The 26,929-nt window shown below is 40.9% G+C and overlaps 1 protein-coding gene across 16 annotated transcripts in view; it reads left to right on the top strand.

Moving 5' to 3' along the window:
- Window positions 1-26,929, top strand: part of adgrb2 (adhesion G protein-coupled receptor B2) — a 468,300-nt gene that overhangs the window by 417,974 nt on the left and 23,397 nt on the right. For 10 of the 16 annotated variants that reach the window (XM_054763627.1, XM_054763619.1, XM_054763613.1 and 7 more), the window contains 11 exons: window positions 1,686-1,752; window positions 5,354-5,439; window positions 7,459-7,557; window positions 11,013-11,112; window positions 12,146-12,217; window positions 13,736-13,828; window positions 18,322-18,361; window positions 18,759-18,773; window positions 21,561-21,727; window positions 22,087-22,782; window positions 25,190-25,225. In XM_054763627.1, coding sequence (XP_054619602.1) covers window positions 1,686-1,752; window positions 5,354-5,439; window positions 7,459-7,557; window positions 11,013-11,112; window positions 12,146-12,217; window positions 13,736-13,828; window positions 18,322-18,361; window positions 18,759-18,773; window positions 21,561-21,727; window positions 22,087-22,782; window positions 25,190-25,225 — 1,471 coding nt within the window. The remainder of the gene's footprint in view (window positions 1-1,685; window positions 1,753-5,353; window positions 5,440-7,458; window positions 7,558-11,012; window positions 11,113-12,145; window positions 12,218-13,735; window positions 13,829-18,321; window positions 18,362-18,758; window positions 18,774-21,560; window positions 21,728-22,086; window positions 22,783-25,189; window positions 25,226-26,929) is intronic. The other 6 variants (XM_054763622.1, XM_054763616.1, XM_054763621.1 and 3 more) reach the window with 3 other exon arrangements.

Here is a 26,929-nt window from a genome sequence, read left to right on the forward strand (position 1 = left end):
ACAAATTTGAACGTTGCCGCTCAGATTGGAGAGGTTTGTTTTGGCGCATTTAACTTCAAGTGCGCAGGCTACGACCGTTCTCACTCCCGTCTAATTTGGACAGGATTAACATTCCAGGGAGCGGTAAAGAATGAAAAATGGTCCGTAACGCTGCACGGTACTTTAACTCATCGTTTCCAGATGGCATTTTAACCATGGAGAGGTTCAATAAGGAGACATCAAATGGAAGAGAGTAGTAACATTTATTGTGATTGAATGAAAATGGCAATTAGACCGAATCCCTCCCCTGCAGCAATGCATCTTCATTAGTGGCAGGCTTGTGCAAATAGACGGGAGGTGGGATCCTCTCAGGGTAGGAGTAGCATGCGATACACATGGCATCGCCATACACGACCACGTAAAGGAGGTGGGCTGAGAATGACGCAGTAAAAAACAGCAATGCATAAGCTGTAGCAACTCTGCAGATGCATTGATTTTAGAATTCCCAGTGAATGGAATCATTACAGAGCAGGAAATCAGGTTATATAAGTCGGTTGGAGGGAAACGTACAGGAGAATCATAGAAATAACCAGATAATAATTTTACTATTATTATGCGTTTGAGGACAACAGAGACACATTAGTACAATAACATTACTGGAGGACAAATTTTCAGTATTTTCCAGTCTATTAAGTTGCATCAGTCAAAAGATGTGCCAGGACGAGTGAAAAAACATATGTCGCACTACACTATAAGTCGCTTTTATTTTGAAATTTATTTTTAACTGGAGAAGCACTCGGAGAGCGCAGACCTCCGCCAAGTGCCGTAGTTCCTCCCATATTGTGATTCACACCAAAATAAGAATCCTACAATTTTTGGATCAGTCTGATATTTTGTAGGACCTGTTGGAAACTTGTCCTGTATTTTTTTCCCAAGTGCTGTGACCGTTTTTTGTGGCGTTATATGCACAAATGCTGAAAATGATCCTATCTCGCAATGTTAAAGAATCCTTGAAGGAAAAATTCCTGTATCCAGACGGTGATCCGGATCACCCCCAAAATGGAATCAGGTCTTCCATATCCCATTTTCAACAATTCCTGAAAATTTCATCCAAATCCATTCAGAACTAGGTTATTGTGAACGCAAAGAAACAGATAAACGCTGGCAAAAACATAACCTCCGTGCGGCGCTCGCACTTGGCAGCGGTAAAAATTCAAGACCAAGAACAGACATTTAATTTGGAATGGCAAGTTATTTGACTACACAATAGCGCACAGGACAACTGGTTGGCTGAATAGGCTAAACTAACACAACAAGCCAGTAGGTCCAACAAGCAATTTCACCAAGCTCCCGATCTCATTCCACATCAATGAAGCCATTGAGTTCTTCATCAGCATTAGTACTAGAGCGGCCTCTCGCAGTGTGAATTAACATTTAAAAACATGTAAAATGATATATACTGTAAGTGGCACCTGACTGTAAGTCACAGTTACCAGCCAAACTATGGAACAAAGTGCCACTTAAAGTCCGGAAAATATGGTAAACTAATTAAATCTCAATGCATTTACACTACTTACAACATTTTTGGAAAGTGTTAGGATAGAATTTAGGTAATGCACATCACACTATTACTTAACACTTATATAGTATATAGTGTCATTTTCATTATCAGGAGCAAGTGTAACAGTGTCCTTTATGTCTTTTAGCTGCTGGTTATCCCTGGAAGGAGGTTTGCTTTATGCCTTTGTTGGACCTGCTGCCGTCATCGTATTGGTGAGTGTGTGTCTTCTTCACGTATTGGTTGAAATCTAACTAAACCAAATTGCAGGCCTTCAGAAATATCATAAGAGATACTCATTAATCATTGAGAGACACATTTTATATCGTAATACAATCCTTCATGTTCCATGCCCCCACTAAGTTTTATGTAACTTAGGTTGAGCACCTTTTGTGTAAACCTGCTAACAAACAAGCAAACGATGTAATGAAAACATAACTTCCTTTGTGATTATTATGGCAATTAGCACCACCGAAGCAGTATATTTTATGACTGCGCAACTATATCTCAATATTGCTGCCTGCTGCATGTGGCTCTTTCTATGAGTTTATTTTTCCTGAGGGAATCACTGGATGGTGTTTTTCAGCATTCATCCTAGCCGAATACTAAAACAAAGCTTAGTAATTACTCCCTCTGCTATTACTGTTGTGGATGTGTGCGAGCATTCCTGTTTCCTTTCAGACATAAGCACTGATCTGTCTATCACACGTCTACATGGCAAGCAGGTGCTAGTCTGTGCATGCAAGCATTTTAAGGGTTAGGCCAGGTGTGTTCAAAGTGCAGCCCGAGGGCCATTTGTAGCAGGCAGCTATTTTTTATTGGCACATTCTAAAAATATCATTTAACAAGAAAACTTTACCAAATGGTAAAATCAGCAGTAATTTTTACAAGAATAAAGTAAAAATAGTAAGAGAAAAAAATGTAATCTAACAAGAAAGAGTCGCAATTTTACAAGAATAAACCCGTAATAGAAAAATAATGTAATTTTAGTAGCACAGAGCTGGAATATTAAAGAAAAATAGGTCATTTGTGTAGACAGTCATAATATTTTGAAAAACAAACAAAACAAAGGAGTTTTAGGAAAATTAGGTTGGGGAAAAAGTTAAAAGAATAAAGTCAAAATATTATCCGAATTAAGTCGTAAAAAGAGCTGTAATTTTACCAATATAAACTGGTAATATTATGAGGAAATATAATGTCATTTTGGTAGCATAGAGTTGAAATATTAAAGAAAAATGTGTTATTTTCCTCGTAATATTATGATAAACAAACAAAATACTATTGGACTATAGTCATAATATGACAAAAAGAAAATGTACAAAGATTATTTGAAAAGTAAGTTGAAATATTTGGAAAATGAAAGAAAAAACAACAGCAAACATGGGAAAAAAAAGAGTAAGATCCAAGTTCATACTAAAACACCTTTTCACCTACAGTATATCACCAAGCTATATAACGTCTTAACATATCTACATGTGTGGCCCTTGCATCCTTTCATTTCTCAGTATGTGGCCCTCGGTGGACACCCCTGGGTTAGACTGTGCTGAATATTTACGATTAGCATGTAGTTATTTTCCAAATGGCCTTTGAAGCAATCATCTCTTCAATCATTTCTTCTTTGCCTGTGTTGATGTACCGTTTCCAGTCAGGATGTCCGTGCCCTCCCAACAAGAAGGTGTATTGAGAGGCAGATGTCGGTCAGAGAGAGACAGGCTCCTCCCACAGGACTTGTCTCTAATTAATGAACCCGACCTCAGACAAATAGCAGATCAAGATTATGCTGGCACGCAGCGCTCGGCCCAGGCATGACTAACCTGACAAAAGTCCTCACACAATCTGGCAAGTTGTCAGCATGCAGCAGGGGAAAATGTGTTATAAGTGTTTAGCAAGCTACAAAAATCTGCCCGATGTACCGCAGGTGTTCCCAAGGGGGAATGCATGGGAGAAATTGGGACAACCAGCAGCTGCTCTGAAAAGCGAAGAAATCTGGGGGTTTTTTGGGGTTTTTTTTAAAGAATATTGTCTTGCAGTACACCGTTGCAAACTACAACCACAACATGTACAATATGTACAATATTCTACTGTGCTCAGCCAGTATATGAAATCCACTAATGGTTCCATAGTGGAAGAAGGCTACACGTGGCAAAGGTTGTTTTTAGATCTCAGTGTGGGAGTATCATATGTAACGTATGTTATGATGTTAATTAACTGTGAACATAAAGAAGGTCACTTAACCCTAAAAGCATACACTAAATGAAAGACTAATACAAATATGATGTGATTATATGATAGGTCACCCTCTCCAACAGCCACAGTCTTTCAGTTTGGCAAATAAAGTCAATAAATACAGTGGAGCCTTCATGGAAAGTAGTATAGATTGGCGTTAATATGCCTTTCTCTCTGCATACACATTCCTGGTCCGTCTCCGTTTTGTGAAATTACAGTGGAACCTTGATTAGCGTCATTAATCCAGTCCAGAAGGTTAAACTCAAACCGAAATGTACTCTAACCAAATAATACATGTTTCTCCATAAGAAATAATGCAAATCCAATTAATCCCTTGTAGACACCCAAAACTGTTAACACAAAACATGTTTTTGTTAGGGATGCTCTGATCAGGGTTTTCCGATCCCGATCCCGATCATCCATGAGTGAGATCGGCCGATATCGTTACTGATCATGAATTAACTGTACAATTTTTATTTTTATTATTGTTTACATTTATTTATGATGCAGGGTGGACAGGGTCGCCATTAGACAATTCCAAGGAAAATAGGTAATAATGTTCATTAAACAACAACACACACAGTGTTTGGAGGCCAAGACATAATTAGTATAATGACAACAGTAGACACTTAAAAAGTTACTACGTACCCGATGGACGTAATATCCACTTCCCCGTGGGAAAAGAAAAATAGCTCCAAACTAACCATGTTTGTTTTAAAAGCAAAATGTCACTACGGTAAAAAGTCATATTTGGAGTCCAAAGATGAGAAGCTAGGCGGATAATTCTAGCTAGCTAGCTAGTTAGCTGCAGCTGTTGACAGCGAGGCAAAGCGTGATCCGATCTCACACATATGACACCTTTGTGTTGTGCTTTAACCTATTTCTTGAATTCAATCGTCTTTCTCAGCTTCTTCTTCAAAATGCTGGCATTTTCAACTTTCTTTGGCTCCTTTGTGGGTTATTTTGCAGCCGTAATCAATAAGAAAAGCAGACACTTGTAGCTGTAACTTTTAGTTAGCAAAGAACTACAGGGTCAACCGCTGATGACATCATAGACGTGCGACAGAGGTGACTTCTGCGTCCAGTTTCCATTTTGTTAGCAAGGTAATGGGCTGCTAACAGGTTTGTCTTGTGATAAAAATACGTTGTGAAGTGTGCTCATAACTCAAAAATACACGGATGGATCGAGGCAAAATGTTGGCGTACATTTTTGACGTCAACTGAAACGCATTCTAACCGGGACGAACATTAACCAAGGTTCCACTGTACGACAATTTGTAAGTCAACTAGCATTAGAGCACAAATTGGGTTTGACTTTGGAGGTTGTACATGTCTAAGTGGCCAATTATGAAGTCCCAAATGAGACATGACCTTATAATCTACTTTGAGCATTATAAAGCAAGCATGGAGGCCCTTACATATCAACTCTGCTCCCTGTGTCATTTTCTGTCCGAAGTGAGGAACGCAATTAAAAAGTCACCTTCAACTTTAGCTGAACTCTCGGAATGTACACAGTGACTGTGGATGGGCGTCCCTGTTAGCAAGCCATTACTGCCTTGTTGATCAAACGTTCTCCTCTGTCTACCTCAGGTGAATATGCTCATTGGAATCGTGGTGTTTAACAAGCTCATGTCTCGAGACGGCATCTCAGACAAGTCAAAGAAGCAGCGAGCGGGGTAAGTCCTCCGACAGCAAGGAATTTAGTGGCACAAAGGCACACTCATCCATTCATGTGAATCTACAACATCAAATACGTGTTACCTCCTCCTGCAACACACAACACATCTGTAATTGACTATGGTCATTCTGCTGGTATTTTACGTTCACGTTTGTGTCGGGGTTTGTCTGTGGTAGTCTCAGACATGAAAATGAGCAGCAGACAGACTGCAAATTGAATACTATAAAGCGGGATTGTGATGCTCAAACCTGGCATAGGAGCCGCACAGAAGATCTCTGTTTCACTTCAACCGATAATGAGCACGTGCCGACCACGTTATTTTCCGCCGAGCAGGTGGCATGCATCTTTAATTAACCCAAATTAAATCCATGATTTTTGTTTCATTCGCTCCATTTTTTTTTATTTCTGTCCCTCGTTCTGTGTTTTCTGTCTTTTTCCACACAAATTGAGATGGACAATTTGTGCAACTGCTGCAAGGGGTTTAACAGTCAATGGCTGATTAGCCTTTGTTGCCGTGTTATGCAGCACAAGCAGTTGTGTACAGTTTCACACGTGAACAAATATCCTGAATTTAGTAGGATTTGCTACAAAACAGCAGCAACAGAACCGATGTTGTAATACCGGTAAGGAGCAAGCTGCTCAGGCAGCTTTAATACCATGAGATCATTGTAAACAGTACAGTAATCCCACATTTTGCGGTTAATTGGTTCCAGACTCGACTGTGATAAGTGAATTTATTTATAAATTGAATATTTTTGTAGTGTAGACCATCAAAAACCTGTTTATTACCTTCTAAATATTTTTTTAACATTACTAGAGCCTTCTAGACATGAATTAACACCCCTATAGTCACTTTTACACTTGTTTTACCCAATGCAGTCTACTTAATAAGAGACATAATAAGAGAAAGACTGGTGCTTGTGTGTCTTACTGAACATTACAGTAACATTACTGACGCCTAGTGACCAGTGTAGAATACGACATATCATCACAGCATCTTTGAATGCATCTTTTGAATGCCTTATGTTTGTATTTTAGTTCATACAGCCATTGTTATGCATATTTGTTCCTAATAATAGGCCGTATTCAACCACGAAACAGCACGATTTGTTCATTTATATATTTTTGAAAGCGCATATGGAGGTCGATAAGTTGCTGTATGCTGCCAACTCATGACGCTTTTAATGCAGCTTGAAGATATTTTGTAGTTATCAAGTAGAATGTTGTTTTTATTTTTGCAGACATCCAGCGCTCATGTACGTGCGTTCACAATAACGTTGCTGAAAGCTATCAAGCTACCAAATTGCGGTCAGACCAAGTTATTTACCGATGAGTTTACATCACAGACACACACGCACACAAATTGTGTCCAAGAAAAAAGTACAATCCCAGTGGGGTTTTTTCTCAGAAATTGGTAGTGTTGCTAACAGGACGAGCTTTCATTAGCATAATGGCTTCCCTTAAATGAAGCAAGGGGGATTAAGGCAATGAGCTGTGATGGGATGCTAATGTAGCATAGCCACCGCATGGCCCCATTGTTTTTTTTACTCACACGCACTTCTCTGTGTAAGCAAACAACCAAAAGAAAGTTGCTCATACCGTCTTTGTGCGTGTTTTTTCATGCGAAATGAAGACGCCTGCATTCACACGTCTCCTGTCTGTGTCCTTGTAATCTGTTAATCCTCATAACTATGCTGTAACATGGTGATGTTTGTCTCTCACACTCACTCTAAACCGGTCTTTGTATTGTAGACTTTTTATCTGCTGCTACTTTTTAAGGTCTGGTTTTAATTTGCCTTTCTTTCTTTTCTCCCCCCCCCCCACTTTCTTTTCCTCCCTCTCTTTGTGACGTCCACTTTTTCTTTGTTTTTTTCGCATTCGTGACACCTTTATGTTGATCATGACTGGAACATATGTTTCCACACGTCCCCGACACCCCCTCCCTTCATGGTTATATGTGTGTGTTTGTATGTGTGTGTGTGTATTTGTGTATTTGTGTTCACAACGTGTCCTTAAGTGTCCCGGTGGAGGCGCGTAGCCGACTGCTCCTGAAATGCTCCAAGTGTGGCGTGATCTCGAGCACCGCTCTGTCCAGCTCTACTGCCAGCAGCGCCATGTTAGTCCATCTTCATCTTTCTCTTTCGTATCGCTCTCTTTCTCCCGTCTCCGTAGTCGCAGCAAAGTGGCACAACAATGTTCCGTTGTATCCATTTCAAGATTTATTCAAGATTTATTCAAGATTTCAAGATAAATATTGGAGTCACTTTAAAAAAATGAATGAATACATTAGTGATTTATATATCTATTTTCTAGCTGAATAGAACATAATGAACATAAAATGCCAATATAGTGTTGTCAGCAAGAGATGCAACAGTTGAATTGTTTCATGATTAAATCAATTCAAGAAACCAATGTGGTCTAAATATTGTATTAAAATATGTGAGGTGCATTAATCCCTCGTTTATCGCGGCCAATTGGTTCCGCAAAGTAGGCATCCTTATTTATGAATCAAATATTGTCGTAGTTTGAGCATAGAAAACCTGTTTACAACCTTCTAAATACCGATTTTAACATTATTAGAGCCCTCTAGACATGAAATAACACCCTTATAGTCATTTTTACACTCGTATTACCCAATATAGTAGACATAACAAGAATAACTAAGCATTTTATGACATAAATAAGTCTTGTGCACATGTGTGTTGCTGTTAATGTGTTCCGGTGCTTGGGGAGCTGAGCTGGGTAGGGACAAAGTAGAGTTTTAGCTTGGCATGGGTTACAGCCGCAGCAGTACCCCATGTTTTTATTTGTGATTCATATTGGGGATCATTGTGCCTGTTGTGACCTGCAATAAAAGCCAGTTTGGTGCTTGTGTGTCTCACCGTACTTTACAGCAACATTACTGACGCCTAGTGGTCAGTATAAAATCATACATATATTTTGAATGCCATATATTAGTGTTTCAGTGAATTTATTCATTTTATGTCAACAGTAAAATCACCAATGCAAACTACTTTGTGTATATAATACACACAAATGTCACCAATACAACATACTGTGCACAATCAGGACTAATAAAATAGTGTCCACTTTGCAGGGACTACACATTTTCTGTTTATCTGTCTCCATCAGACTTTCTCCATCCTTACTCTCTTTTTGCACCATCCTTGTAATCTCTTGCTGTTGGAAATAATGCAGGATGACATTTAGACACGGTTGGTTTTGAAAACCCCCCAAAAAATAATACTGAAAAGTGTGCTGCAAACCGTCAGCATTTGATAATGAGCCTGTGTTTCAATGCAAAACAGGCTGTCCTCGAGTCACACAGAACAAAAGTGACCCGTGTCAGGCAGCATTTGTGAATCATTTGTCTTTTAATGTGCTGTATTACTACGACTTGGGGGCAGCGCAATGTCAGCCAGGTTTTTGGGATTGTGTAAACTGTGTTGCTGTCAAACACCCTATTACATAGTTTAAATTTTATGGCTCTCGTTATGCCGTACCTCATGTGGTAAACCGTCGTCTCGCTTCCACAGCCTCAAACCCGATCACGCTAAATCAAATGGACTGCGGTCCTCTGCATTTAATCAGTTTTGTCCTGGGATGACCTGTTTGGGCAATGCCGTCCGCTGGGACTTTGTTTGAGTCAGTTCTTAAGAATGATTGGCTACTATGGTGCATGGTTTGACTCACAAAAGTGAGTACACCCCTCAAATTTCAGCAACCGTTGTATTACAGTATATCTTCTCAGGGGACAGTGCTACAGAAATCAAACTTGCATCTACATTCGAGTAGTCAGAGTACAACTGGTATAGAAGAACAGCAATCCCTCGTTTATTGCGGTTAATTGGTTCCAGACCCGATCCTGATAAAAGAATTTCCACTAAGTAGTATTCCTTATTCATAAATCAAATATTTTCGTTGTTAGAGCATAGAAACCATGTTTATGACCTTAAATGTAGATTTGAACATCACTCGAACCCTCTAGACGTGAAATAACACTCCTGTAGTCACCTTTACACTCACATTCCACAAAATAGTAGACATAAGAGAAAATAAGACATAAATAAGACTTGTGCTCATGTGTTGCTGTAAATTATTCAGATGGGGTTCAGCGTTTTAGCTCTTGCATGGGCTGCAAATGTAGCTTGTGTTTTTAGTGAGGATTTTTGTAGTTGTTCAATCAATTCTGCAATAAAAGCCTGTCAAGTCTGGTGCTTGAGTGTCTCACTGGACATTACAGAAATATTACACCTGTGTAATGTTTCAGCATCTTCTGAATGCCTTAGATTTGGACTTTAGTTACTCAAGCCATCTTTATGCATGAAAATGCTTAATTTAGTCCATAAAATTAGAAAATGTACTTAAATAAGCATATTTTTGACTAGTAATAAGCCATATTCAACCAGGAAACATCATGATTTATTGATTAATATGGAAAAAGCATAATAGAGTGAAGCCATGAAATATGAAGCGTGAAGCGGTGAGGGATTACTGTATGCAATATAATAGCGACACATTTTAGACGGTTAAGCCTGAATTATGCTTCAGCGTCACACTGGCTCCTGCCTGTCCAAACCGTCCGGCGAAACTTAACGTGCACCTGCAAAAAATTCTAAATTTGTGCCATCAGCAACGCAGGCCACAGAGTTGTGATTGGTCGGCCACTGTTTTTTCATTTCCGCAAAGGTGCCAAAAAGTCCGCCAAAACAAAAGAAACAATGGTGCAAATTGAGGACCGTCTCAACGAAGAAATATGCAAATGTTATATAAATATGAGCGGTTTCAGAGCAACACGTACAATAAAAGTGACTGATGCTCCACATCGATTAGTTCCAGCTCCAATAATGATCTGGATGTCGCAGCAACCATTATTTACGACTACACCGGAAGCTAAATAGCTTGTCAAAGGGAGTTGTTTTGGTGCAGAATTGCAAGACACGCGTCAGCCCCCGCCAAAGAGCTATAAACGAATCTAGACGCCGTCAAAAGGGTGCTGAAGCAGAATTCAGGCTTAAGCTTAAACGGTGAGAGTGTTTGAACTGTATTAGTCTGAGGCACAGCATCCAGACGAGAGGATAAGCATAGCTTTGTTTTTTTTTATTGCTGCGTGGTCTCTCTAATGGTTGTTATTATTTCTAAGTGTAGCTTAACAGAGCTGTCATTTTGCCACATTGACAGTTATGAAACCATGCAAGTGCTCGCACAGCCTGCACACATTTGCGCAACTTGTCTTCTCACAGTCCGGCCGCGTGACACTTAGTGTGCATCAGTCAGGTAATTGTGTGCAGTTGTCAGTCTGGTAACAATATACATGATTACACATCATCATTCCACTTCTCAGTTTGAATATTAGACGCTGATGCAGACGTCAGTGTACCAGTCAGCCTGAAATTACCCACCACTGAACCACTGACTGACGGGTGTGTGCATGCAGGAGACAGGAAAATGGAGTAATGTAATCAAGCCGGGTGGCCATGGACTGCTTTGAGATTGAACCCCGTGTTCCTTCTTCCTGTCTTGCTCCCCCTCCCCCCCTCTCTATCTCCCCCCACCAATGCTCTCTCACAGGGCATCTCTATGGAGCTCCTGTGTGGTTCTTCCTCTGCTGGCCCTCACCTGGATGTCAGCAGTGTTGGCCATAACTGACCGCCGCTCAACACTTTTCCAGGTAACGCATGCTCACGTCCACCCTATGTACTGTAATATAGCCAGACTTGTTTGTTTGGTGTGATTAAAATTGTTACTTTTCAGCATCTAATGCACCTCTCACTTGGGAAAAACACCAAATAACTGATTGGAATACTTGGAAAATCAAATTTTAATCTGAGATAATTCTTACTGGCGTGCCCATAACGTCGATCGCTAGCTACCAGTCGATCACGCAGGCAGTACGGGTCGATCTTGTCAACGTCACTTTGCAGATGTCATTTGAAATGAGTCAGCTGACATTAAGCTCCCCTCCTGATTCGCTGGTACTCCTCTGCGGGAAAGATTAAGTGGGGAACAGACGTTCCAAGCTACACACAAAGATCAGAGATGCAACTTTCATATACAGTATCTACTGTATAACAAACATTATCTGTTCATTTGTAGCGGCTACATTGACTTCGGCTACATTGTCTTTTGCATAATCATTTCCCTTTCTTGTATATCTGTAATGTTTGATAGCAAATGCTAACTGGACATAATAGATGAACTATGTGTATAATGAACGCTACGTAGCAATTTTGATGGACATATTACTCACGTTATGTACACAACTATTGAGGAATTATCTGTAATTATCTTTTTTGCCACATTGAATTGAATTGTGAACTGCTGAATTAAATCAACTACTTTGATTACCTGTAAAGGCTTCTCATGGAGGCCATTTATGAATTAATATATTCTTGAAATCCGTAATAGAGTGAGGGAGCGATGTTCGAACTGCGATGTAGCGGGAAATGACTGTACATACACAAAAGTACAAGTAGTGGCTCATCATTTATTATGACAGAGTGCAATACAAGAACTGTATTAAAAATAAACATTCCTGCCGCTATAAACTTAATTATGCTGAACATTATGTTTATCATTGTGGGTGCACGTCCCATAAGAGAGTCACACTGTTAAACAGTACGGTATGGCTTTATCCATACCAAATCCTGTAATTGTGTAAACATGCACAGCACGTGCATAAACTAATCAGATGTTTCCTCCAGGTCCTCTTTGCCGTTTTTGACTCGGTCCAAGGTTTTGTCATCATCACGGTGCACTGTGCCATGCGGCGAGAGGTGAGTCCTATTTCTCCCCTTGATTCCTTCTCCTCCTCATAGAAGACTGACAGATCCCAGACACTGGCAAGTTCACACAGTTCATTCGCAAATCCGTGCCACACCGTGACCTCGGCTGCACTTGCTTGCTTTCAACAGGTGGGATCCATGTTTGCAAATCTCATGTTAGATTCCAGGTCAGTTTGAGGTCACATCAGAATACAACCAGATCAGACTTGACTGGGGGGGGATTAGCTTGCTGCTTATGTCCGATGTTGTGTTGTGTCTTCTTCATAATGCTGTATCACAGTGCAGTATTGTCCATCAGCGCCAAGCCCGCTTTAAGGAGCTTAGTAAGATGTTGTATGGAATAAGACGATAAGTCCCTCACTAATGCCCCAAGTGTATATTTGCCACAGGCTTTGCTGTGCTCCCTGGGTGCTGCATTTTAAACTTATTATGCACATACATGTTCTTTACGCCATTAAATGTGTTCACAAAGCCACCATCCACTGAACAATTTGCACCTTGTTATTGCACGGATGTACATTTTGCAACACCTCCTATGTCTGCTACATTCTGGCTATTCATTGCACCACATATTGTAAGTGAATATTAAAATGCTTAGCTGCATAAAATCAATATCACAAAAGCAGCAAGGATCTGGGTACAGTAAATCCAGGCATTAGTCTTTGTAAATGTATGAAAATCCCCTGCAAGAGCGTATGAATGCTGCCTAGTCGCAGACACATGGGAACGCTGTGCTGGAGAGAAGAAGGAGGGAGCACTGACACTATGAGAGGCAGACAACAGAGGTGGCGAGCGTTTCGCCAAATGCAGCGAGGGAATGAAACGACCACAGAGACACGGGCACCCTGCTGAGATCAGTCATAGATATGATAGTGTATATTCGAATGTATTGCGAGGAAATGGAGTGCATAGGAGAGCAGGGAACATGACTCAGAATAGAACTGATGGCAAAGAGGGAACAATGTGTTTGGAGGAGGATCGGATGCCACACACACGCGTGTGCATAGAGAACAATCGCCTCTGCGGATGAGTACAGGCATAAAGGAAGAGACGGATGGAAGGAAACAATGGAGGCAATAAGCTTGCCCATGCAGTATTAATCAGACATGGATGCTGCTCCAATCCAGTTCATTTGTAGCAGCTCATACAGTCAGATAAGACCACCCATGGAGACAATGAAGATGCTCTATTCTCGCTTACACCACTTGGTTACATGAGTGCTCCTGTTTGACGCCCATGACATTCTTGCACGTTTTGAAATACAGTAAGACTGAGAAATAAAAAGGCAGATATTCAGAAAGTATTTTATTTGGGCTGCTATAAGAAGTGGTAATTTGATCCATGTGGATCCATACAAGCCAACCAGACCTAACTTTACATTTAAACTTTCTCCATTGACATCATCCCTCTCCGTTCCCTTATCATTCTTCCCCCTCCATCCTTCCTCTTCCTTCTTGTCAATATTATACCCTGCCCCCTCCTCTTCTGCATTAACGCGGCCCACTTCAGGTGCAGGACGCGATGCGCTGTCGGATGGGGGGGTGTAAAGACGACAGCGAAAACTCCCCAGACTCCTGCAAGAACGGACAGGTGCAGATCATGGTGAATAGCATCTCATTCCATTCCATGTTTCCAAGCATGTTTGCCTCTATTATGTTTGTTCTTACAAGAATTTAGTAGAAAATTGCACAAAATTGCAGTTTATGACATTGATAGCTGCTCTATATTCCTGCAACAGGAGCATCGCTCTGCACAAAAGCTGTATTTTTCTATAATTATTATTACATGATTGTATAATTTCTACAGTCATATTTTTCAAGTGACCCCAGTCAATATGTGTTCTTCCAGCTCCATTGACTTTTGGAGCGATATTCTAAATTCTAGTGAGAACTGGCTGCCAGATTGCATCAATGCCTCTTTTTTCTTTTTGTTATCCAATAGCAGGATCTCATCATTAATTATGCATTATTCATTGGAACCCAATTATTAAAGAAATGTATGATTTCACGTCCCATTTAAATGTCACTCCAACTCCACAGTTCAATGCATGAAAATGACTTTCCAAAGAGTCACACCACTTTGCATAAAAAGTTGCCAGTGAGTGAAGAGTATACAATACAGTACATATTTTGGGCATTTTACACAATGTCATCGACAAGTATTTAAAATAAAATTGTGTGCACACCTGCAGAGCTCCGAAATAGGACAAATCACCATTTTTATTCTTCTTGCTTATTGTGTGATAAATCATTTATTCTGCTCGGCCGATTTCAGGAGTCACAGTGGTGTTACACATGCAGGATCAACCCCTTCAAGTTTTCCTCAAATCAGTTTGCAGTAATGATCATGGGTTGCTGAACGCCCCTCGGAGGTTATTGACATTAAACATTGCAGTCATCACACGGCAAGAGGGCGGGGTGCTCCTTTGTTGCATTTTCCCGGCTTAAATTTCCATAACCTAGAGGAGCATTTGCAGTTAAACTGTGCTAATTTAATTTCTGGACTTGTTATCATACGCACAGCTCCCACTGTTGACTGTTGGTTACCATGCCAACAAATGTCTTACAAGGGAGGCGACTGATCAACCTTATACAACCTTTATTGTACGCTGGAACAAAATATTGTACCGTGAAGGATAGTTTGGTGAAGCTACTGTATATTTGCTTCATAATTGGACAGTATTCTCATTACAATGGTAATCCCTTGAAATTTACAGGATAATTGTCCCCCACGCTGTCTTTTTAAAGTAGAGTCAAAGTGGCATTTAGGAACATCACGTGATTGGTTAATCTCTTATTAAAGCTCTCCGTCTGACAACTTTATGCTCTCCCCCGCACCATCAGAAGTATCCAAATGCGGCCTACGGTGGGCAGCAGTGTGGCTCCTTGCGTTACGGCACCGGCCCATGCGCACCCGGCACCGTGCTTCCGCCAGCGGCATGCCAGCAGCAGGGCTGTTGCCACAGTCTACCCCGCAGCGACCGCAGCCTTGACCACAACCTCGTTCTCGGATATGCGCCCGAGCAGAGCCCCGTCCCGAACAATACCCACAATCACAACCACAATGGCAGCCAACCAGTATGTCACCACTAGAGTCAGTAGATCAAGAGGGGAAAGGTGCAGTCTGTAATAACAGTAAATTGACACATAGTGTATATTTAACATTGAATACCACATATCATATCAAGTTTTGAGACACTTTCTCATACAATAACATGATAAAGTGTCTACAAACTTTTGACTGCTCGTGTAGAGGACATGGATTGACCGGTCACACACAGTTGGACCGTTGAATGCAATCCAATACAAGCTCTCCGTCTTTTTGTTGGTTTAATGTGTTTATTATGCTGTTTTAGTTTGCAGTGGTGTTGTTGTGCACTGCATCATACTGAGACGTTTTCTAATATTTAATAACATTATTTAGCCTGCCGAAAGGGAGAAAATATTTGAAAGAGCTCTCAATATAATACAGTACAAACTACATTCCCAATAATAAACACATTAGAGCAATACCTCTCTTGTGCAGGTGTCCTTAATGTTGTGGCTGGTGAGCGCATGTTCACATTGGTTTTCTTATGGCGTGCACTGGCATTAAAAGCTATGACACTGATACAAAATAGAACAGGATTTTTAAAAAGAGCTTTGATGGTGAGACGGACTCAAACCGCCTGAGTTGTTGTCCCCCCCGTCTTTTTTGCTGCGCTAAGCAAACTGGCCACAGATGTTATCCTCTTATTGAGTGGACTGGACACGTTTCTCATTCCTCATGCCACTCAGCAAGGAGGCCAAAAGACACAAATTTGCAAGGTGTCAAAACGCTAACAGTGACAGATACGTCACACTGACTGTAGGCTTTGATTACACATTGCACCTTTTTTCTCTTCCTCTGTAGGACAAGTTGTAAAGTGCAGCATGGGTAGAAATGAGTGCTTGCGTTGTTGCAAAATGATCAACAAAGGTTCCGATGTAGTTGGTTAGTTACTTGTTGTTTAGTTTCTTACTTGTGTTTTGTTTCTGTTGAGGACTGTTGTGTTAAAGGCTTTGTGAGAGCAAGTTACTGTACAGATACAGTATCTCACAAGAGTGAGTACATCCCTCACATATGAGCAACCATTTTGTTATATCTTCTCAAGGGACAATACCAAAGGAAATGACTGTAACTTCGAGTATCAGTGCACAGCTTGTATAGCAGGATAGATTTACTGTCCTCAACACGCAGCCGTTATTGTCTGCAACACAAGTGACTACACCTTACAGTGTCCAATGTGTCAATAGGTTGCGTGAGCACCTTTAGTATGAAATTCTCCAGAACTGCACAAGGCAGTTGTCATCCTGGAGGCGTGCCGGCAGCACTCATGCAGCCCCAGCAGCCCCAGACCATGACACTACCACCCCCATACTAGACTGTAGGCATGATGTGCCGGCTATTTTTTATACAATAATAATAATCGACCCCGCCTCTCGCCTGAAGTCAGCTGGGATATGCTCTAGCATACCCCCGCTACTCTAATAAGGATGAGCGGCATTGAAAATGGATGGATGGATGGAATAATAATGCATTTTATTTATAAGTGCCTTTCAAGTAACCCAGGGACACTTTACACAGATAAAAAGCAACGCACACATAAAATAGAAAAAAAATAGCATAAAATTTTTAAAAAATGATGGTAAGATGTCCTGAATAAGTGGCTTTTGAGTGTGTATTTGAAAGAGGAAGGATCCCTTTGTTAGGGATGATGGTGAGGTGAATGAAAGAGGAGGATCTGAGGGAGCGAGAGGAGGTGGCAATGTTGAAGAGATCAGAGAGGTGGTTGTATTGTACAAGCCGGTCTTGAATACAATACAATACAATAGTATACAAGCTGCATACTGACAACTCCAAAGTACTTGTATATCCAGGTTTCATTTCTGTAGTATTGTACCTCAAGACTATACCAGGGGTGTCCAAAGTGTGGCCCGGGGGCAACCCACAGCTGTTTTTATATATGGCGCATGGCACATTCTAAAAATGTAATTTAAGAAAAACAAAAATGAAAAAAACAGCTGAAATATGAAAGAATTTATATGAAACTAATATTTGGAAAATTTAAAAAAAAAACAACAGTGAAAATGGGGGGAAAAAAGAGCAAAGGAAAATGAATGTCAATTTAGTAGCATACACCTGAAATATTAAAGAAAAATATGTTATTTTTAAAAGTCCTAACATTATGAGAAACAAAACAAAATTAAGTTGTAATATTTGGAAAATTAGGTTGAGGAAAAAGTTTTATTATGGGAATAAAGTTACAATATTACGAAAAGAAAATTTCCGATAGAAGAACGTAGAACTATTTGTAAAATAAAATAAATGAAAAAAACAACAGCATAAATGGGAAAAAAAGAGCAAAGACTGAAGTTTGTATTAATAATATGCTTTCTCACCTGTATCACAAAGCTGAGATGCATCTTTTATTTTAAATAGATAGAACTTTTTAGCATACATGTGTTGGTTTACAAAATATCAGCGTGGCGCTTGCATCCTTTCATTTTTCAGTATGTGGCTCTCGGTGGAAAAAGTTTGGACACCCCTGGTATATACTGAAAATGCTTGTGAGATACTGGAACTATATACAGTATGTAAGAAAGTATTAGGTGTATTTTCCAGTATTGACGTTAGAACTAGTAGAACATTTGGCTCAAGTAACACAGTAGATAATAGTTTAAAATGTGCCTGTTCCTGTTGCCAGCCAGCAAAAAGCAAGGTGACTGATGACTGAGGGCCTGGAGGACCATAATGAGTGTTACTGGCAGCTGGAGTAGTTAAAAACCTTATGCAGACATCCTCACGTCAAACCCCTTCATTACATACTGTAGATAGGATCTATTTTAAGAAGATTTGTCTAAATTCAACAAAAGAGCTACAGTCATTTTCCAAGTAATTGGCTGAACTGTACAGTTGAGTCACCATGGCAACAAATCATCTCCCCTTCAGTAGGTGCACTGAAGGGCCACTTGAGATCTTCATCACTCATCTGACATGAGCTGCTAATCTTATTGCTCGTATTGTACCCAGTCACTGTTTCTCCCCTCTCTACTTACCCTGCCTCCCTTTCTCAGACCGATTTTGAGAAGGACGTGGACTTGGCGTGCCAAACAGGTGAGATATTCTTGTTTTGTTTTGTTTTTTTTTTATCTCTTTCGTTCAGCACAATTAGTATTGCAGACGAGCAAATGGCGAGTTGTAGCCGTCTTGAGTTCGCTATGCACAATGATGAAATGACAGATTATACGCTGCAACTGCTGTGAACAAATTACTTTGCCTTATCAATCACACTCATTCTGCCCGGTGTGTGTTCAGAGAGCGTGTGCTTTAATGAGACAGTTTAATCGTGCATGATGATAACACTCCTCTGTATTCAGGACTGGTTCCTTAGCACTGGGTGTGCGTCTTTGTATGTGTGTGTGTCTGGATGTTTTCAGATGTATACAATTGTACATTTGAAACATTAACACAGAGTCACTTTCCCCCCCCTCCTCCTCCTACACCCATGCAGAGAGAGGACACCCATGTAAGTTACCCACCTTGAACTAACCCTGCCTGGTTCCCAATGCTGAACTGTTATTAACCCCTTGGTTGCTCTCAGGGCCTCTACTAGCTCACAGTGGCCTCCAGAAGTATTGGAACAGTGAGGTCATGATTTGCATATTCTGGTGTAGCCATCGTACTTTTGTTCAGGAGGTCTACTATGAGCAGTAGAAAGTGATTTCTTCACAGCTCTCACAATGTTTCTGTTGTCACCTGCTGATGGTCTACCTGTTCAACGTCTGTTACTTAGTAAACACATGGTTTATTTCTTCAGGACATTCCAAATGGTTGTAATGGCCATGACCAGTGTTTGTGCAATGGTTCTGATTGATAGCACTACGCCTGTCACAATAATCGATAAATCGATTAATCATATGATAAAAAAAAAACAAAAACGGGTCGATAATTATGACGCCCTCGATAAATTGACATTTGCATGTATGCGTGTGTTTGCGTGTCTGCTCGTCTCTCTGTGCCACCCAGGCTGGATAACAAGAGGGTTCACTCTGCATCTGTCTGTGTGCATTGGTTCTATAGTGGAATGAACGGAGATTGTGGGCTCTCATTCAGCCTCTTTGTGGAGGCGGGGTTACTAGCTAGTAGCTACTACCCTACTACCCTAGTAGCAGTTGGCTTCGTGAGCCAGCATACGCTAACGGCACAAAAGCGACAGTGTGGGAATATTTTGGTTTTAAACAGAATGAACACAGCGAGCACATGAACAGCGACGACCGACACGGACAGTTTTCTGAACTAGTAAACAAAAACTACCGATGGAGGTGCTCGGGCAGCGGAGCCTTTGTCCCGACAGCCAATGCTTTCTGAGGCGTTCGGTTGGCAAAAATAAACAAAGCAGTGCAAAATGGTGCGCGCCCCCAGACAGTGCCGTTGGTTGTATTGCAAAAACATACAGTACATACAGACAAATTCTGTGTCAAGCTAATGTCTCGCACAGGTACACCGTACTTTATACTCGAGTGCCATATAGTGGTTCAAATGTGAATTACACCTCTCATGGCAATAATTAATTTTAAAAATGGTCTCAAAAAATGTTGCCGATAATACCGAACATCAACCATAGCACAATTATCGACCAGCAAAATTTGTTATCGTGACAGGCCTAGATATCCTCTCAATGCAGCATACAGACAAAATCCTATCACACCCAATCTGAGCATGGACATTCAGTGCTATTTATTGACTGAATGTCATAGGACGCACCTGGTTAACAAATCACACCTGTCAGTTATATGTTCCAATACTCTTGCTCAGAAGAAAAAAGGGTGCGGTCAAACAAACGGTGCTACCTTCTAAATTGTGCATCCGATCCAGATGTAAATACCCGGAAATAAAAGCTGAAATGTTGCTCTCTGGTACCATATCCATCTTTAGGTGTCAAACCCAAATGTTTTTAGTCTACAGCAAAAATAACGGAATGGGCCTCACTGTTCCAAAACTTCTGGAAGACACTGTATTTTCTCAATGCCATTGTTATGTATAGATTGTTAGTAGTATCTTGAGCTTTTTATTGACGAATAGCTTTTTTCCCTCTATTTAATGCATTTTACAAGATGTTATATCTATCAGTCTAGATCTTTAGAGTTTGGAGCCTGACAGAAAATGAGCATGATGTCTAGCATGAGATCTTTGGAGCTTTTTATATGATGAAATGATGACATTTGCAGATAAAGGCCACAGCCACACAAGCAGGTACTTTTAAAAGCATAGAAAGATGACATCCATTCAACTGTATATTTTTCGTAGTTTTTAAATGTATTTTTTTTAAAATTGATTTTCATGATCCAATAGTGCAGTGCTTCTCATTTATTTTCTGTCATGCCCGCCCCCAGAGGACAGAAATGTTTTCACGCCCCCCCGATTTGAAATACTATTGAGAAACTGATGTCTATTTATTTGTCTGTACTGTACAGACTGAACTCGAAACGGAAACCAGAAAAATCCAACAAATTGGAGAGCTGTGAAGCATACAAGCATATTCAAGAGCCAGACTGCATGTTGAGTACAATAAATGTTTACATGCTGGCAGTTCTGCAGTAACACTGAAACATTGCGGCCCGCTGTACTATTTGAGAATCACTGCGGTAGTGAGATATATTTATGTTTTAAAGTTTTTTAAAAATATCTGTTTGTGTGGACACAGCCTAAATGTTATCTACCATTAGCATGTCATAGTTAGATTTTACTTCACTGAATAATATTGCATGACAGCTTACCTCAAATTGCTGGATGCTTTGTCATCGTCATGTTCTTGCAAATAGACAAGCAAGGAGTGCAAAGTCATACACACACACACGCACACACACACACACACACACACACATGCTAAAATGTGACAAAAGAGGGTCAATTTGGCTCTGTTTCATTTGAAGGACAAAATGTTTTTGCACTTTCTCGGACAAACCCTTTAGTTCACCAGCCAATTTTGAGCTTAACGATAAGAGCCTCGTCTTAATTAGTGTAAGACTATAGCATGCACGAGATGGGCAATGCTGCCCTGGTGATTAAGTCTGTTGTTGCTCATGGCAAGATCGAGCACAGCTGAAGGCTGATTTAAAGCTGCAAAGTCATGTATTCCACCCTTACTGTTCTAAACTGCTAATGCTGTCATTTCATTCCACTTCCTTATAACCTCTTCCTCCTCCCTGCCTGATCCTTTGTACACCCACTCCTCCTCTTATGGCACCCTTATGGCTCAATCCCGATCCTCCGTCCTCCCTTGCTTTCCCAATGCCAACTATGTCCCCATCAGTCATTTTCAAGGAGGTGAACACCTGTAACCCAGCCACCATCACCGGCACCTTGTCCCGGATATCCCTGGATGACGACGACGACCCCAAACTTACTGCCCATCAAGATGGGGGAGTCAACTTCAGCTCCCTTCCTGGGAACATCCCCCCTCCCAACCTTATTGTGCAGGTAAAATGCTGATCTCTCCTTCAAAAAGGGAAAGTGAATCGAATGAAACATTAAAGCCAAAAAATAAATATTTGACAGTTTGCTCCAATCCGGTTGGAATAGTATGAAGATTGACATCTCACTCTGACTTTTTGCAATAAATTCTCAAAGTGGATAAGTATGCCATCAGATAAGTTTCAGAAATGCTAAAATCACTTCAAAAGATACCCGCAGAGGCTGTACAACTGACTCAAATCAAGTTAAACATGAAAAGGAAAGTTTGTCTCTCACTTTGAGAAGCCTGGCAGCATTAAAACCGGATGAAACTTGCGCTGTAGATGCTTCTTAATTAAAGTGCATTTTTGTCTGACTTCCACAAGGTTCCACCGCTCGGAGGTCTCAATGAGCTGAGCGAGACGAAGAAGGAGGTGAACGTGGACCAGCAGAGACAGCAGCAGCGTTGTGGTGCCCCGATCTATCTGTGCACCGAGAGTGGCCTCGGGTGGGCTCGGCCGCCAGCGTCCTCCAACACTTCCCAGGACGGAAGTGCCGGGAGTGGGGGGAGTGGCGGCGGAGGAGGCAGCGGAGGAGAGGGGGACTACATGGTCTTACCTCGAAGGACAGTCAGCATCAAGCCTCCAACGGCGTCCTCCCAAGGAGGCGGCCTGGGCCTGGGAGGCGAGGACAAGCCTCTCAACATCGCAGTGGAGGATCCCCCTTTCCCGCCTCCCCCCTCGCCTTTGACCCTCCATCCCGCCGAGAGCGAGGCCTACCCAGCGGATTTTGTGCCGTCCAGCGTGGGTGACATGAACATCAGCATGAACCTCAACCGCTCCTATGGGACAATCAAAACGCTGCCCCATGGACACGGCCACATGATGGCTACGGGCGGCCTTGTTCGCTCCCACGGGGGTCACATGCACCCCCACGGGCATTCGCTCCAGCTGAAGCCGGGACAGAGGCCGTCAGTGAGACAGATTCTCACGGGGGGAAGCACAGTGGAGAGAACCAGAACCCTGCCGCGCAACCTGGGCAGCAACAATGCCAACGCTAACCTTTCTGCAGGATCCTTGGAGGTGGGTAAAATGCTGAGGGGTGAAAGAAGGGCTCCCAGTGGAGCGCCAGCTTTTTAACCAAGTCCTCCTCTTGACTGTTGGTGTATGATGCCGGGTTGCAGCATTGGAATGATGGGGAAGGAAGGGAATCAAAGTGCATTTGGTAGTTAAAGGGGGTAAAGGAAGCATCTCACGTCACAAGTGGACAGTGGTGCTTATTCATTAACATATTTACTATAGTATATACTACATACTGTATATGTAACCCACCTGGTTCCTCCAGCCTTGGTACACCCTTGGTTCGAATCAGTGGTCTGCAGATTGAGAGTCAAGAGCGCTAGCCATTGAGCTAAAAGCCCGCACTGTCAACTCGACATCCAGCGCGACTTTTAAGGTTTAGTGAGTGAGGTTTACTAACGTAAGTCTTGCATCGGTTACATATAATAATAATAATAATAACATAACATAACATTTCTCATTTTCTCTTTGAGCAGTATATTACTTTTTTTGTTTTTTTAAAGATGATGACAGCATTTTGGTGTGCTTAAGTGTCTCAGTGAGTCACAATCCAAGGAAACACCCCGTTGAAAACATCTTCATCCATACAGTGTTACAGAAACACACCACTCACACACATCACACACTGACTCATACGGCTGGTTAAAAAGATGAAAAGGACACTTTTCCCCTCAGTGGAGAGGCTTCACTTTGCGTAGATTTGAACCATTTTTACATCTTAAGCACACCTGCTTTGCAGGGCTCCACATCACACTAATGCAGTCCAAACATGGAAATGTGACCATATACTTTATTACTCAGCAAGTTCATTTCACTGTTGATTTGTACATTTGAACAGTTGTAAAAAGTGTAGCACATCATCTTACATTGGAAACCTAGTGAGGTGTTTTTTGTCATCACCTTTCTCTTGATCATATGATGCTGTGATTCCCACTCCCACTTCTACCACCTGAACCATCTTAATAGTACATTACTCCCACCATAATATTGTATGATCGGCTTTATGCCTGGTTATTCTTCTCACAGGAATTTAGTAGCATCAAATGCACAGAATGCCATCGCTGTGAAATATGGGATGGTTTTGTGTAGCGTTGCTGTAAGGGTGTCCAAAGTGTGGCACCGCAGCATAAATAAAAATATAATTTACCAAGAAAACTAAAAAAAACAGCAAAAATAGAAAAATCTGCAGTAATTTTATAAGAATAAAGTCACAATATTAAGACAAAAAAGTTGTAATCTAACAAGAAAAGGTTGTATATAACATCGTAATATTGTGATATTGTGAAGAAAATAATATAATATTATGAGGAAAAATAACGTAACAAAATATTAAAGAAAAACAATTGTTGTTTTTTTTTTTAAGTCATAATCCTATGAGAAACAAACAAAACAAAATCAAGTTTTAATTTTTGGAAAATGTTGGGGAACAAGTTCTAATATTATGGGAATATTATTTGAGAAGAATGTTCAAGTGTTTGACAAATGTGTTGCTTTCCAAAATATCAACGTGGCCCTTACGTCTTTTCATTTTTCAGTATGTGGCCCTCGGTGGGAAAAGTTTGGACACCCCTGCTGTGCTTAAATTGTTTACTAAATTTCTGTGAGAATATGTTTCACCAAAACATGCAATATACGGCACATTTGCATGCTTACCGTATTGCTAACTGAACCCAATCCGAGGGCTATTGTGGAAGGTAAGTGTTTCTCCATAGGATGACGGTAAGTTTGATTAACTCTTTACTTTGGAAGGAGAAAAAAAAAAAACTTGGCTGCCGTTGCATTAGATCAGCAACTCTGCCCTTTCACAGAGTAAACACAGCTTTTAACTCACCGCGGGGGGAAGCTGAGCTCGGTGCCAAATGCAAATTTGGCAGACGGCACGTGCTCAAAGTGGGAGATGGAACGCGGCGCCATTCAATGTCAGGGCCAGATGAGTTGGAAACAGCTGCTAAATTGGCGGCTCGGTGTGCGCCGCACTTAGCTGTAGAGTTGAGGAGAGTGGAGGAGTTTAAACACGATTAGAGGATTAAAAAAGATGTTTTTGTATGTTTGCTGGAGCTTTCTTTTAAGTCCTACAAGTTCTGTGGAAATAGCTGAAAGAATGATTTATGCTGATGATACTGTGGTTGTATTTGAGGCTGTGTAAGCCGAGGAAAATATCATTCCGCTCGCTAATTCTGGGCTATTAGACTTCACTAATCTCATTATGTTGAAATAGACAGAAAAATTAGCCTTTTCTTCCTTGTGAACTGGAAGAATATTCCTCTCATGCTGGGAAGCCAGAATATTTCAGCTCTCTGCTCTTTAGCTAAATGACACCAAGGTGAGAGTCAGAGCGACAGATCAATACTAGCAGAGGGACGGACATTGATGCTTTCTTCTCTCCCCCTCACCCCTCCTCCTCTTCCAGAGGAAAAGAGTACGATACTCTGAGCTGGACTTTGAGGTAAGCTCTTGGACGTCACACCCTGCCATCTGCCTGTCTTTGCTTTATTTTTTTGTGCTTCTGCCAGGACTTGAATAGTGCACATCCAGGAGCATCGCTTAACCCCCTCCCCTGCATGGAGCGCAAATAACGGTGTCAGACCTGCCTCTTTGTAGTGTGCTGTTTCTCCAACAAATGCCCTTATTTCTGCCTCAGCCAATTACCGTGGTGATAAATGACAACATGATGGCAAACACAACCCACTGTCTTGTACAATTAAGAGAAATTATGCTGCCATGTATAGCTGTGGGGGTCGTGGTTAAAGAAACAGCAAGAAGATTGTTTCATGCGTCTGAATGAACACTCGTAGTTGAGTTTTGGGTCACTGCGTGTAGTTGACTGGCTGTTTTTTTTTTGTTGTTGTTGGAGCAACGTGGTTTGGCTGTGTGTCTGTGTGTAGTCGTGTTCTCTTTAGAATGGCCTGGGTTTCTTGTGAATCTCCAGTCTTTCCATTCATTTGCAAAAAAAATAATTATATAATAATATGTAAATAATATTATATATATATTATATATACATATTATATATACCTACCTATATTTGTGTTGTCATTTTCATAAAGGAGGACAGTTGACTACATTTCTATATCACCGTTCACGTAATCAATTGTTGTTCTGAAATACTTTCAGTGGTATAGAACAGGAGAACCCATTGCATCGATCGCGAGCTACCTTTAGAAGGTAGCGTGGGTCGATCGCGTAAACGTCACTTTGTTATATGATGTCAGTCAGCTGACATTTAGCTCCCCTCCTGATTCGCTCTTGCTCCCCCTCGGTGTTTCAAGCTACACTCGGAGATGCAACTTCCATCTTTATTAATTTGATCAGAGATAAACTAACTCATCGGTAAGATGTTTATGTCTATAACAAAAGTTCTATGTTCACTTGTAGCGGCTAATTGTATCCTGAAAAAAGTGTGTAGTTTGATGGCTTTGCTTCGCATCATGAACTCCACTACAGAAATCAGTGTTTTCCACACGTTCGCTTCATAAACTATTATTTCATGATGAATTGGAAAATGTGCCCATTGCTGAAACCTTTTTAATATGTTGCCTTGACTTCGGCTGCGTTGTCTTTTTCATAATCATTTTCAGTTCTTCAGTACATCGGTAATGTTTGATAGCAAATGCTAACTTGATGTAATACATGAACTGTATATCCTAATGAACGTTACGTAGCTGTTTTGACTGACATACTGTATTACCAGTGCTCAAAAAAAAAAACGTTTTTAAGGTGTAATATTACAAGAAAAATGTGATGATACTACTTCTTCTAATATTAAAAATAATAAATGTTTTGTTACGTGTAACACAAGGGTGACATACAGGCTGTTTTTTCTTTAAATATATATCAAACTTCTTAGCATACTGACTTTTGGTTTGTTTTAGCCTCTCTGTTTTTTTGTTTTAATTTACAGACTTTAGCCTGCGGCACATTCTAAAAATTAAACAATGGGGGGGCAAGGGAATGACTAATAATAATAATACGCTACATAACTTATAACACAAAGCTGACAGAGTTTTCATATTAAATATAAATATAGTCTTTTTAGCCTGTTTTTTGCTGAATGAAAAATATCACACATCCTTTGATGGTGCAGTCGGCGGCCCTTGGTGGAAAATGTTTGGACACCTATAGAAGACGCTGTTGCTGTACTGAACTCCAA

The sequence above is a fragment of the Dunckerocampus dactyliophorus genome, chromosome 20 (genome assembly GCF_027744805.1).
Source record: "Dunckerocampus dactyliophorus isolate RoL2022-P2 chromosome 20, RoL_Ddac_1.1, whole genome shotgun sequence".
NCBI classification, from domain to species: Eukaryota; Metazoa; Chordata; class Actinopteri; order Syngnathiformes; family Syngnathidae; genus Dunckerocampus; species Dunckerocampus dactyliophorus.